Source organism: Salvelinus alpinus, chromosome 30 (genome assembly GCF_045679555.1).
Source record: "Salvelinus alpinus chromosome 30, SLU_Salpinus.1, whole genome shotgun sequence".
Classification (NCBI taxonomy): domain Eukaryota; kingdom Metazoa; phylum Chordata; class Actinopteri; order Salmoniformes; family Salmonidae; genus Salvelinus; species Salvelinus alpinus.
Genome location: NC_092115.1, coordinates 5,105,706 through 5,118,791, shown reverse-complemented (window position 1 = coordinate 5,118,791; position 13,086 = coordinate 5,105,706). Strand labels below are relative to the sequence as shown.

The following is a 13,086-nucleotide window of genomic DNA, read 5'->3' as shown; positions in this document are numbered from 1 at the left end:
AACCATAAACAATTAATGAACATGCACCTGTGGAACAGTCGTTTAGACACTAACAGCTTACTAACAGCAATTAAGGTCACAGTTATGAAAACTTAGGACACTAAAGAGGCCTTTCTACGGACTCTGAAAAACACCAAAAGAAAGATGGCCAGGGTCCCTGCGTGAACGTGCCTTAGGCATGCTGCAAGGAGGCATGAGGACTGCAGATGTGGCCAGGGCAATAAATTGCAATGTCCGTACTGCGAGACGCCTAAGACAGCGCTACAGGGAGACAGGACGGACAGCTGATCGTCCTCGCAGTGGCAGACCACGTGTAACAACACCTGCACAGGATCGGTACGTCCGAACATCACACCTGCGTGACAGGATGGCAGCAACAACTGCCCGAGTTACACCAGGAACGCACAATCCCTCCATCAGTGCTCAGACTGTCCGCAATAGGCTGAGAGAGGCTGGACTGAGGGCTTGTAGGCCTGTTGTAAGACAGGTCCTCACCAGACATCACCGGCAACAATGTCGCCTATGGGCACAAACCCACCGTCGCTGGACCAGACAGGACTGGCAAAAACTGCTTTTCATTGACGAGTCGCGGTTTTGTCTCACCAGGGGTGATGGTCGGATTTGCGTTTATCGTCGAAGGAATGAGCGTTACACCGAGGCCTGTACTCTGGAGCGGGATCCATCTGGAGGTGGAGGGTTCGTCATGGTCTGGGGCGGTGTGTCACAGCGTCATCGGACTGAGCTTGTTGTCATTGCAGGCAATCTCAACGCTGTGTGTTACAGGGAAGACATCCTCCTCCCTCATGTGGTGCCCTTCCTACAGGCTCATCCTGACATGTCCCTCCAGCATGACAATGACACCAGCCATACTGCTCGTTCTCTGATTTCCTGCAAGACAGGAATGTCAGTGTTCTGCCATGGCCAGCGAAGAGCCCGGATGCCAATCCCATTGAGCACGTCTGGGACCTGTTGGATCAGAGGGTGAGGGCTAGGGCCATTCCCCCCAGAAATGTCTGGGAACTTGCAGGTGCCTTGGTGGAAGAGTGGGGTAACATCTCACAGCAAGAACTGGCAAATCTGGTGCAGTCCATAAGGAGATGCACTGCAGTACATAATGCAGCTGGTGGCCACACCAGATTTTGACCCCCCCCTTTGTTCAGGGACACATTAAATTTCTGTCAGTCACATGTCTGTGGAACTTGTTCAGTTTATGTCTCAGTTGTTGAATCTTATGTTAATACAAATATTTACACATGTTAAGTTTGCTGAAAATAAACACAGTTGACAGTGAGAAGACGTTTCTTTTTGGTAATATTGATCATTCAAATCCCAGTTTGCGGCAGCACACACACACACGGTATGAAGCGACCAGTCTAGCGACACACAATGTATTTGCATTATGTTTTTCATCTGGTGTTGAGGAATTTACAGAGAAGGTTACATTTGTATCCTGGCTCACAGCTCCTTGGAAATGGCCTATTTACCTGGGAAGGGAGGGAGCTGGTCAATTACCAATGATGTATATAAACCCTGTATTGCCGATGCCATTTATTGGCTACTGGGAGGCTTTGAAACCACCGGTCGGCCATATTGGCACTCCCCATTAGGAGCGATCCTCATAGGAATGAATGGAATTCTACAGGACAAAATTAGTTTTAAATATTTTTTTTTGCAGTGTGGACAGTAACAGTAATCTAAAAAAATATTCATATTTCAATGAAAATGATACACATATAATTTAAAAGTGTGCATTAATGTGTCTGTAAAAAAATAAACATGGCAAAAACAAATGTAGACATTAATAAATGGATTTCTCTCGCTTCCAAAATATTATTTATAAATGGTGGGGTAGTACCAAGATGGAGGCTTCAACACAGCGCCCCCTATCGGTCATCTAGTATATATATATATATATACACTGCTCAAAAAAATAAAGGGAACACTAAAATAACACATCCTAGATCTGAATGAATGAAATATTCTTATTAAATACTTTTTTCTTTACATAGTTGAATGTGCTGACAACAAAATCACACAAAAATTATCAATGGAAATCAAATTTATTTGGTGGATGGAGCGAGACATGATGTCCCAGATGTGCTCAATTGGATTCAGGTCTGGGGAACGGGCGGGCCAGTCCATAGCATCAATGCCTTCCTCTTGCAGGAACTGCTGACACACTCCAGCCACATGAGGTCTAGCATTAGGAGGAACCCAGGGCCAACCGCACCAGCATATGGTCTCACAAGGGGTCTGAGGATCTCATATCGGTACCTAATGGCAGTCAGGCTACCTCTGGCGAGCACATGGAGGGCTGTGCGGCCCCACAAAGAAATGCCACCCCACACCATGACTGACCCACCGCCAAACCGGTCATGCTGGAGGATGTTGCAGGCAGCAGAACGTTCTCCACGGCGTCTCCAGACTCTGTCACGTCTGTCACATGTGCTCAGTGTGAACCCGCTTTCATCTGTGAAGAGCACAGGGCGCCAGTGGTGAATTTGCCAATCTTGGTGTTCTCTGGCAAATGCCAAACGTCAATGCACGGTGTTGGGCTGTAAGCACAACCCCTACCTGTGGACGTCGGGCCCTCATACCACCCTCATGGAGTTTGTTTCTGACCACATGCACATTTGTGGCCTGCTGGAGGTCATTTTGCAGGGCTCTGGCAGTGCTCCTCCTTGCACCAAGACGGAGGTAGCGGTCCTGCTGCTGGGTTGTTGCCCTCCTACGGCCTCCTCCACGTCTCCTGATGTACTGGCCTGTCTCCTGGTAGCACCTCCATGCTCTGGACACTACGCTGACAGACACAGCAAACCTTCTTGCCACAGCTCGCATTGATGTGCCATCCTGGATGAGCTGCACTACCTGAGCCACTTGTGTGGGTTGTAGACTCCGTCTCATGCTACCACTAGAGTGAAAGCACCGCCAACATTCAAAAGTGACCAAAACATCAGCCAGGAAGCATAGGAACTGAGAAGTGGTCTGTGGTCACCACCTGCAGAACCACTCCTTTATTGGGGGTGTCTTGCTAATTGCCTATAATTTCCACCTGTTGTCTATTCCATTTGCACAACAGCATGTGAAATTTATTGTCAATCAGTGTTGCTTCCTAAGTGGACAGTTTGATTTCACAGAAGTGTGATTGACTTGGAGTTACATTGTGTTGTTTAAGTGTTCCCTTTATTTTTTTGAGCAGTGTATATATATATAATGGAGAGTAACTTTGCAACTCCACAAAAAATTTCCCCTAACTTATCACAATATGGATTTTTGTTTTTAGTTCATGTCAAAATAAGTTTGTTACATACCAAATATGGAGTTGTGCTGAGCAGCCATCTTTCTTTGCTCCAGTTAAGGCCGGTATGTACTTTTCAAAAAGTCTGAATAAAACATGTAAAAAAAAAAAAAAAAGCAACAGAAATGCCTATTCAGCACCTTCAAAATCACTAATTACTGCCAGCCACACAAAGTTGGCAACTCAACAACAGCTCAATACATTACAGGTTCCCAACAGGAAGGTTTTCTGTTGCTTGTAAAAATGTTTATTTAGACCTTTTTGGGAAGCACAGTCTCATCCTCTCCTCATCCATCCGTCTTCCATGTCCCGACCGGGCTTCCCTCTCCTCATCCATCAGTCTTCCATGTCCGACCAGGCTTTCCTCTCCTCATCCATCAGTCTTCCATGTCCCGACCGGGCTTTCCTCTCCTCATCCATCAGTGTTTCGTGTCCCGACCGGGCTTTCCTCTCCTCATCCATCAGTCTTCCATGTCCCGACCAGGCTTTCCTCTCCTCATCCATCAGTCTTCCATGTCCCGACCGGGCTTTCCTCTCCTCATCCATCAGTGTTTCGTGTCCCGACCGGGCTTTCCTCTCCTCATCCATCCGTCTTCCATGTCCCGACCAGGCTTTCCTCTCCTCATCCATCAGTGTTTCGTGTCCCGACCGGGCTTTCCTCTCCTCATCCATCAGTCTTCCATGTCCCGACCAGGCTTTCCTCTCCTCATCCATCAGTCTTCCATGTCCCGACCAGGCTTTCCTCTCCTCATCCATCAGTCTTCCATGTCCCGACCGGGCTTTCCTCTCCTCATCCATCAGTGTTTCGTGTCCCGACCGGGCTTTCCTCTCCTCATCCATCAGTCTTCCATGTCCCGACCAGGCTTTCCTCTCCTCTCCATCAGTCTTCCATGTCCCGACCAGGCTTTCCTCTCCTCATCCATCAGTCTTCCATGTCCCGACCAGGCTTTCCTCTCCTCTCCTCTCTATCTTTCTGCGACTGAATGTTGTTTTCAGAACGTCGGTCCAATCTGAACATCTAAAACAAATGTCTGCACTTGACATAGAGGGGGTAGACATTGGAAACTTCTGTTCCCTCTTATGCAGAGGGAATTACAGTAGTCAGTGAGTGCATACATTTTTTATACTGGTCCCATTGAGCATGTTTGGGATGCTCTGGAGCGACATGTACAACGTTGTGTTCCAGTTCCTGCCAACAGGTATGCAGCATTGGAGCCAAAGAGCAAGTAGCCACTCTAACTAGCTAGCTAGTACCAAAAACTAGTGTAAAGACAATCAGTGCATAGACAATCAATGCATTTCAGCAGTTGACACGTCTGGATTCAGTTTGACTTCTGAACACAATTATGTAGCTATGTGGAGCACCCAGCCCTGCCTGATAACAGAAACCATTTTTAGCTGAGCAGTGACTAACTTCCTTCCAAGGAATAGCTATTTAACTAAAAGTAGGTCATAAAGGAGTGTACTCCGCGTACAGTACTCGAGAGTATTGCACAACAGTCAGTGAGATCCCATTCAATCATTTATCTTTGGTTAGCAAGCGAGTCAATTTCCCCAAAACATAGCTGTGTAGGTAGATAGCCAAGATGGCTAACGAACGTTAAGCAGGTGCAAGCTAGCCCCGTCGTCATGACAACTCTTTACTACCTAGCCAGCAGGGTTATTACCATGTCCACGGTTTTCCAACCAATTGGGCTACTTTAAAAAACTGATGTTGCTGGTAAAAATGTATTGGTCGTGGGTTGCAGATTTTCTGGCCTACTTTTACCACGGCCACCATGGCATTTCTCATAAAACACACACACACACACACACACACACACACACACACACACACACACACACACACACACACACACACACACACACACACACACACACACACACACACACACACACAGAGAGAACAAAAACATAAAATGCAACATGTAAAGTGCTGGTCCCATGTTTCATGAGCTGAAATAAAATATCCCAGAAATGTTCTGTATGCACAAAAAGCTTATTTCACTGAAATTGTGCACAAATTTGTTTACATGCCTGTTAGTAAGCATTTATCCTTTACCAAGATAATCCATCCACCTGAAAGGTGTGACATATCAAGATGATTAAACAGCATGATTATGCTGGGGACAATAAAAGGCCACTAAAATGTGCAGTTGTCACAATGCCACAGATGTCTGTTTTGAGGGAGTGCGCAATTGGAATGCTGACTGCAGGAATGTCCACCAGAGCGGTTGCTAGAGAATTTAATGTTAATTTCTCTACCACAAGCAGCCTCCAATGTCGTTTTAGAGAATTTGGCAGTATGTCCAACCGGTCTCACAACCGCAGACCACGTACAACCGCAGACCACGTGTAACCACGCCATTCATCCGCCGCCATCACCTCACGTTTCTGCATGATAATGCAAAGCCCCATGTCGCAAGGATCTGTACACGATTCCTGGAAGACAAAAATGTCCCAGTTCTTCCATGGCCTGCATACTCACCAGACACATTTTAGCAGACGTTCTTATGCAGAGGGAATTACAGTAGTCAGTGAGTGCATACATTTTTCATACTGGACCCATTGAGCTTGTTTGGGATGCTCTGGAGCGACATGTACGACGTTGTGTTCCAGTTCCTGCCAATATCCAGCAACTTCACACAGCCATTGAAGAGGAGTTGGACAACTCTCTGCAGGCCACAATCAACTGCATGTGAAGATGTTACGCTGCATGAGGCAAATGGTGGTCACACCAGATACTGACTGGTTGTCTGATGCACGTCCTTACCTTTTTTTTTTAAGGTATCTGTGACCAACAGATGCATATCTGTATTCCCCGTCATGTGAAATACATAGACCACAGCCTAATGACCATTCCAATTGACTCTTTTCCTTATATGAACTGTAACTCAGTAAAATCTGATATTTTTGTTCAGTGTATTTTAATAATGGATGGTACATCTTCAGTTAGGGAAGGTTTAAAATTGCACTCGTGGACAATTCTAGGATGGTGATGAAAACCGTTAGTCTCGAGCCTGGTTGCTAGGTAGCTAACATTGGCCAAAAAGTTATAGTCCGAGGGGAGAAAGAGGAAGCGATTAACTCCATGATTTACTATCAAATTATTTTATTATTAATTATTGATTGATTAATAGTAGAATTTAAAAATATATATTGATGTACTGGTCTCATGATGTATCACTCCTTTCTCTCTCCCTCTTCTTTCCATCTTGCTCCAGAGGGACAGATGACTGGGACATCAGGTTGCAGCCACACATTACATTTATATTTTTTGAATTAAATAAAAGAGCCAAAAAGCAAACTGTTGAGGCTTTTCAATTTGTAATATTCCAGTTGAAAATACGATTATTTTATGGAAATAATGACTCGTATTAACACTATTTCACAATATTTAACATTGTGTTAGTTCATCATTCCAGAATAATGTTTTCTGAAAAAAGACATTTTAGCTAGACCTGACAAACCTGATATACAGCTAACGTTAACCATTGAGTTCCTAGTAGTCTAGCTAGAACAGCTAACGTTACAGGAGAGCCTGAGTGAGTTCAAACGTAGCCAGCTTTTTTACCAACTTTTGACGGACAAGTTATATTAGCTAACGTTAACTTGGCTAGTTATCTAGCTAGTTAATGACTGTTTGACAGGCAGGACACATTTACTAACGCTAGCTAGATGTCCTCTGTCCTGGTATGCTAGTTCTTGGTTAGAATAACTAGCTAATAATAGCTAATTTCAATGCCGCCAGGACTCGTTTACATCTCGCTAACGTTAGCTAGTTGTAAACTCCAGTGCTAACGTTAGCTAGACACCACAGGCATTTATTATCTGGACATTATGTCACAGGGAACTGGTAAAAAAAAATGTCATACAATCAGAAGCAAAACGATTCGGCACCGTTTGAGGAAAAAAGCAAAGATCCACACCGGTTGACCCACGTCACTACAGTACGGTGATTCGCCCGTCTCGGTCGTCACTAGTTACCACAGCCAGTCATAAACACCACCCATTTCTACAATGTATCTTCTTAAAATCTAACCGTAACCACACTGCTAACCGTATGCCTAACCTTAAAATGAAGACCAAACTAAACATTTTTGTTTTTAATTAACTTTTACGATAGCCAATTTTGGACTTTGCGGCTGTGGTAACTAATGACAACCGCCCGTCTCCTTTCCCCAACTCAAAATGGCGGGTTGGCCATCTAACATTAGCCACGAAACTAACCACACCAGGGAGTGTGAAATCATTCCGAGAGAGAAATCCTGGCTTGTCTTAGCGATATGAAAACTGTCAGCGGTATTAAATCCACTTACCTTTAAATCTGAGATCAGAGGGGGGATCGAGAACAAGGACCTGCTCCAACTTTGACATATTTAGCTACAGTTGTCAGGGAGTCACTGACAGATGGAAATACTATTGAACGAGTCAGTTGCTGACTAGTCTCTGGGTTTAGAACCTGAACGTGCACACGCCACGGGAGCAAATATTTGAACGCGCGATTCTAGTGCGCGTTCATGTGGTGAGTCTATATTAGATGCTAATCTTGTTGTAGCTGATTTGATAAAGTTAATTAGCTATTTATTTTTTGAGCTATTCCTGTTAACGTCACTTATTTATTGGGTATTTTCTTGATAGAGCTATTTCATACTGTATTCTAATCATGGCTCCTCATCCTATGTAACTACTGCTGTAGACACCTTTTCAATTTTACTGCACATATTGTCTGTACACACCGTATATATCATATTTTTGTGAACGGGGTGGTGTACCTAATAAACTGACCACTGAGTGTAATATATATACAGTTGAAGTCAGAAGTTTACATACACTAAGTCTTCTGGTCTGATGAAACAAAAATAGAACTGTTTGGCCATAATGACCATTGTTATGTTTGGAGGAAAAATGGGGATGCTTGCAAGCCGAAGAACACCATCCCAACTGTGAAGCACGGGGGTGGCAGCATCATGTTGTGGGGGTGCTTTGCTACAGGAGGGACTGGTGCACTTCCCAAAATAAATGGCATCATGAGGTAGGAAAATTATGTGGATATATTGAAGCAACATCTCAAGACATCAGTCAGGAAGTTAAAGCTTGGTTGCAAAAGGTCTTCCAAATGGACAATGACCCCAAGCATACTTCCAAAGTTGTGGCAAAATGGCTTAAGGACAACAAAGTCAAGGTATTGGAGTGGCCATCACAAAGCCTATAGAGAATTTGTGGGCAGAACTGAACAAGTGAGTGCGAGCAAAGAGGCCTACAAACCTGACTCAGTTACACCAGCTCTGCCAGGAGGAATGGGCCAAAATTCACCGAACTTATTGTGGGAAGCTTGTGGAAGGCTACCTGAAACGTTTGACCCAAGTTAAACAATTTCAAGGCAATGCTACCAAATACTAATTGAGTGTATGTAAACTTCTGACCCACGGGGAATGTGATGAAAGAAATAAAAGCTGAAATAAATCATTCTCTCTACTATTATTCTGACAATTCGCATTCTTAAAATAAAGTGGTGATCCTAACTGACCTAAGACAGGGACTTTTTACTACAATTAAATGTCAGGAATTGTGAAAAACTGAGTTTAAATGTATTTGGCTAAGGTGTATGTAAACTTACGAATTCAACTTTATGTAAATAAGGTATTTCTGTTTTTTATTTTTAATACATTTGCAAAAATTTCTAAAAACCTGTTTTCACTTTGTCATTATGGGGTATTGTGTGTAGATTAATGAGCGGAAAACATAATTTCACCCATTTTAGAATAAGGCTGTAAAGTAACAAAATGTGGAAAAAGTCAAGGGGTCCTAATACTTTCCGAATGCCCTGTATATTTAAGCAATAAGGCCCAAGGGCGTGTGGCATATGGACAATATTTCCCCGCTAAGGGCTGTTCTTAAGCACGACGCAATGCGGAGTGCCTGGGCACAGCCCTTAGCCGTGGTACAGTGGCTTGCGAAGGTATTCACTCCTTTCCTATTTTGTTGCCTTACAACCTGGAATCAAAATAGATTTTTTGGGGGGTTTGTATCACTTGATTTACACAACATGCTTACCACTTTGAAGATGCAAAATATTTTTTCTTGTGAGTCAAGAAACCAGACAAAAAAACTGAAAACTTGAGTGTGTATAACTATTCACCCCCCAACAAATTAGGAAAAATGCCAAGGGGGATGAATACTTTTGCAAGGCACTTTATATTGGCCGTATATCACAAACCCCCAAAGTGCCTTATTGCTATTATAAACTGTTTACCAACAGAATTAGAGCACTAAAAATAAGTGTTTTCCATACCCGTGGTATACGGTCCGATATAACACGGCTGTCGGCCAATCAGCATTCAGGGCTCAAACCACCCAGTTTATAAATATATACATATATACACTGCTCAAAAAAATAAAGGGAACACTTAAACAACACAATGTAACTCCAAGTCAATCACACTTCTGTGAAATCAAACTGTCCACTTAGGAAGCAACACTGATTGACAATAAATTTCACATGCTGTTGTGCAAATGGAATAGACAAAAGGTGGAAATTATAGGCAATTAGCAAGACACCCCCAATAAAGGAGTGATTCTGCAGGTGGTGACCACAGACCACTTCTCAGTTCCTATGCTTCCTGGCTGATGTTTTGGTCACTTTTGAATGTTGGCGGTGCTCTCACTCTAGTGGTAGCATGAGACGGAGTCTACAACCCACACAAGTGACTCAGGTAGTGCAGCTCATCCAGGATGGCACATCAATGCGAGCTGTGGCAAGAAGGTTTGCTGTGTCTGTCAGCGTAGTGTCCAGAGCATGGAGGCGCTACCAGGAGACAGGCCAGTACATCAGGAGACGTGGAGGAGGCCGTAGGAGGGCAACAACCCAGCAGCAGGACCGCTACCTACGCCTTTGTGCAAGGAGGAGCACTGCCAGAGCCCTGCAAAATGACCTCCAGCAGGCCACCTATATGGTGGTAGTAAGAGGGGGTACCCCACCTATATGGTGGTAGTAAGAGGGGGTACCCCACCTATATGATGGTAGTAAGAGGGGGTACCCCACCTATATGATGGTAGTAAGAGGGGGTCTTTCTATAAAGCAGGAAAAAGAGATGAAGAACAAGAGGAAATTGAAATGACCATTTTATTATTATACAGATGAATATATCAAATGTCAATCTGGTCTGCATAGGATATAGAAAAGGGTATAATTTCACTCAAGCACACAAAAAATAATTAATCAATTTCATATTCGATTTTGTCTACAGGGGGGGGGGGGGGAACTTAGACAAAAGCACTTTGTTTACATTGGCACAATGTACTGTGATGGCAGGCATTTAGGGCAAGAAATGTGCAAATCTAGTTTGATCAGACTATTGGTTGTTGCCACACCTGGACATTGGTCAAGCTTGTACAAAAGTGTCCAGAACATTATTGTGTGTTAACATCTCATGGTACATATCTATACACTGACTAATTCAAAATATTGTATAAAATCCTGATAGTAAAAAAAATCTGATTATATAAGAAATTCTAACCAGAAAGTACAAAACATTTTTCACGATATGGCACTGCAGTGTTGCTGTAAACTCAGTTCTGTGTACATTTCAATCCACTGTAGCAATTCAGCTATCGGTGGGCAATAGTAAGGGAATGTAGTCATCAAAAACATAATACTGAATCAACATTTTTCCATGAAAAAGTGCTCAAACTACAAATAAAATGACATAAAAGCGGTCAAATCCAAAAGCCTATGGGTCCCCCGTGGGTTTTCTACACAGACGCAGTAGTTTGCCAATCTATCTATCTCTGCATCTGGCCTATAGAGCTCGCCAGCTTGTAGTCCTAAAAGCAGAAATGTTTCAGCATTTTCTACCTCTGGTTCGTTGGGCATTCCTATAGGGGAAATTAATGGGGGAAAGAATGGGGTTCTGGGATATACGCCGAAAATAAGGTCAGAGGTTAACACAGGCTTAAGAGATCTTCAACATTTTGTTCTATGAGATAATATCAGTCAATTAACATGACCTTTACGAATTATTTAAAAAAATGTTGTCATTTAGCAGACGCTCTTATCCAGAGAAACCTACAGGACCAATCAGGGTTAAGTGCCTTGCTCAAAGGCACATCGACAGATTTTACACCTAATCGGCTTGGGGATTCGAACCAGCGACCTTTCGGTTACTGGCCCAAAAGCTCTTAACCGCTAGGATACCTGCCGCCCTACGATGCATTTATGTGCTCATGCAACTTAATCCTTTTTATACATTATGACCATCTTATACAGTACATTCTCATAAATACATATTCTACATGTGTGCTATACAGGCATGTACATATAAACTCAGAAAAAAGAAAAAGAAGCGTCCTCTCTCTGTCAACTGCGCTTATTTTTCAGCAAACTTAACATGTGTAAATATTTGTATGAACATAACAAGATTCAACAACTGAGACATAAACTGAACAAGTTCCACAGACATGTGACTAACATAAATGGAATAATGTGTCCCTGAACAAAGGGGGGGGGGTCAAAAGCAACAGTCATTATCTGGTGTGGCCACCAGCTGCATTAAGTACTGCAGTGCATCTCCTCCTCATGGACTGCACCAGATTTGACAGTTCTTGCTGTGAGCTGTTACCCCACTCTTCCACCAAGGCACCTACAAGTTCCCGGACATTTCTGGGGGGAATGGCCCTAGCCCTCACCCTCTGATCCAACAGGTCCCAGATGTGCTCAATGGGACCCTGGGCATCTTTCTTTTGATTTTTTTCAGAGTCAGTAGAAAGGCCTCTTTAGTGTCCTAAGTTTTCATAACTGTGACCTAATTGCCTACCGTCTGTAAGCTGTTAATGTCTTAACGACCGTTCCACAGGTGCATGTTCATTAATTGTTTATGGTTCATTGAACAAGCATGTGAAACAGTGTTTAAACCCTTTACAATGAAGATCTGTGAAGTTATTTGAATTTTTACGAATTATCTTTGAAAGACAGGGTCCTGAAAAAGGGACGTTTCTTTTTTTTTTCCTGAGTTTACAAGCGTTCAACGGGGAAAAAGACAACGACGGTCGGTGAGACCAAATTCATGCAATAAATGTATATTAACTCCTATCATTGTAATACTGGAGCAACGGAGCAACAATCCAATCAGTGGATCTACACATCTGTTGACTGCATTGTTCGGGAATGAGAATTCATAAACTCTATATCGTATAAGTATTCGGAATGTAATCTCAAGTCACAAGTTATTTTGTTAACATGTTTTGATTTTCCGGTAGGCCGTCATTGTAAATAAGAATGTATTCTTAACTGGCTTGCCTAGTTAAATAAAGGTAAAATTTAAAAATATATATATATTCAATTAAAAAAATTAATTTTCTTATTTTTTCTCTATTTCTCAAAGGATTTTTTTTTTAATTCTGTGCTGCTGCATATGAACTAAAAACATATCCTTTTATGTACCATACTATTCCTTCATTTTATTAACATGTTTACATCTCTAACACACAAGAGGGCTAAACCCCCCCCCCCCCCCCCCCCCACTGGTTCCTCTCTATATCCAGAAATGACACCTACAGCACACCGTACCAAGGCACAGGAGTACATTTGAAATTGAACCTTTTATTTAACTAGGCAAGTCAGTTAAGAACAAAATTCTTATTTACAATGACGGGCCTACACCGGCCAAACCCGGACGACGCTGAGCCAATGGTGCGCCGCCCTATGGGACTCCCAATCACGGCCCGGTTGTGATACATCCTGGATATATCTGGAAGGTAGAATAGGTACAATATGGCGAAATGTCCAA

At 43.0% G+C, this 13,086-nt stretch overlaps 1 protein-coding gene across 1 annotated transcript in view; it reads right to left on the bottom strand.

Annotated features, from left to right (window-relative positions):
* LOC139560090 (vesicle-associated membrane protein-associated protein A-like) overlaps window positions 1–7,784 on the bottom strand; it is a 77,013-nt gene extending 69,229 nt beyond the window's left edge. Inside the window, exon 1 of the mRNA XM_071376593.1 lies at window positions 7,618–7,784. Within this exon, the coding sequence (XP_071232694.1) occupies window positions 7,618–7,675 (58 nt within the window). The 5' untranslated portion in view covers window positions 7,676–7,784. The remainder of the gene's footprint in view (window positions 1–7,617) is intronic.
* Between the last annotated feature and the right edge of the window lie 5,302 nt (window positions 7,785–13,086).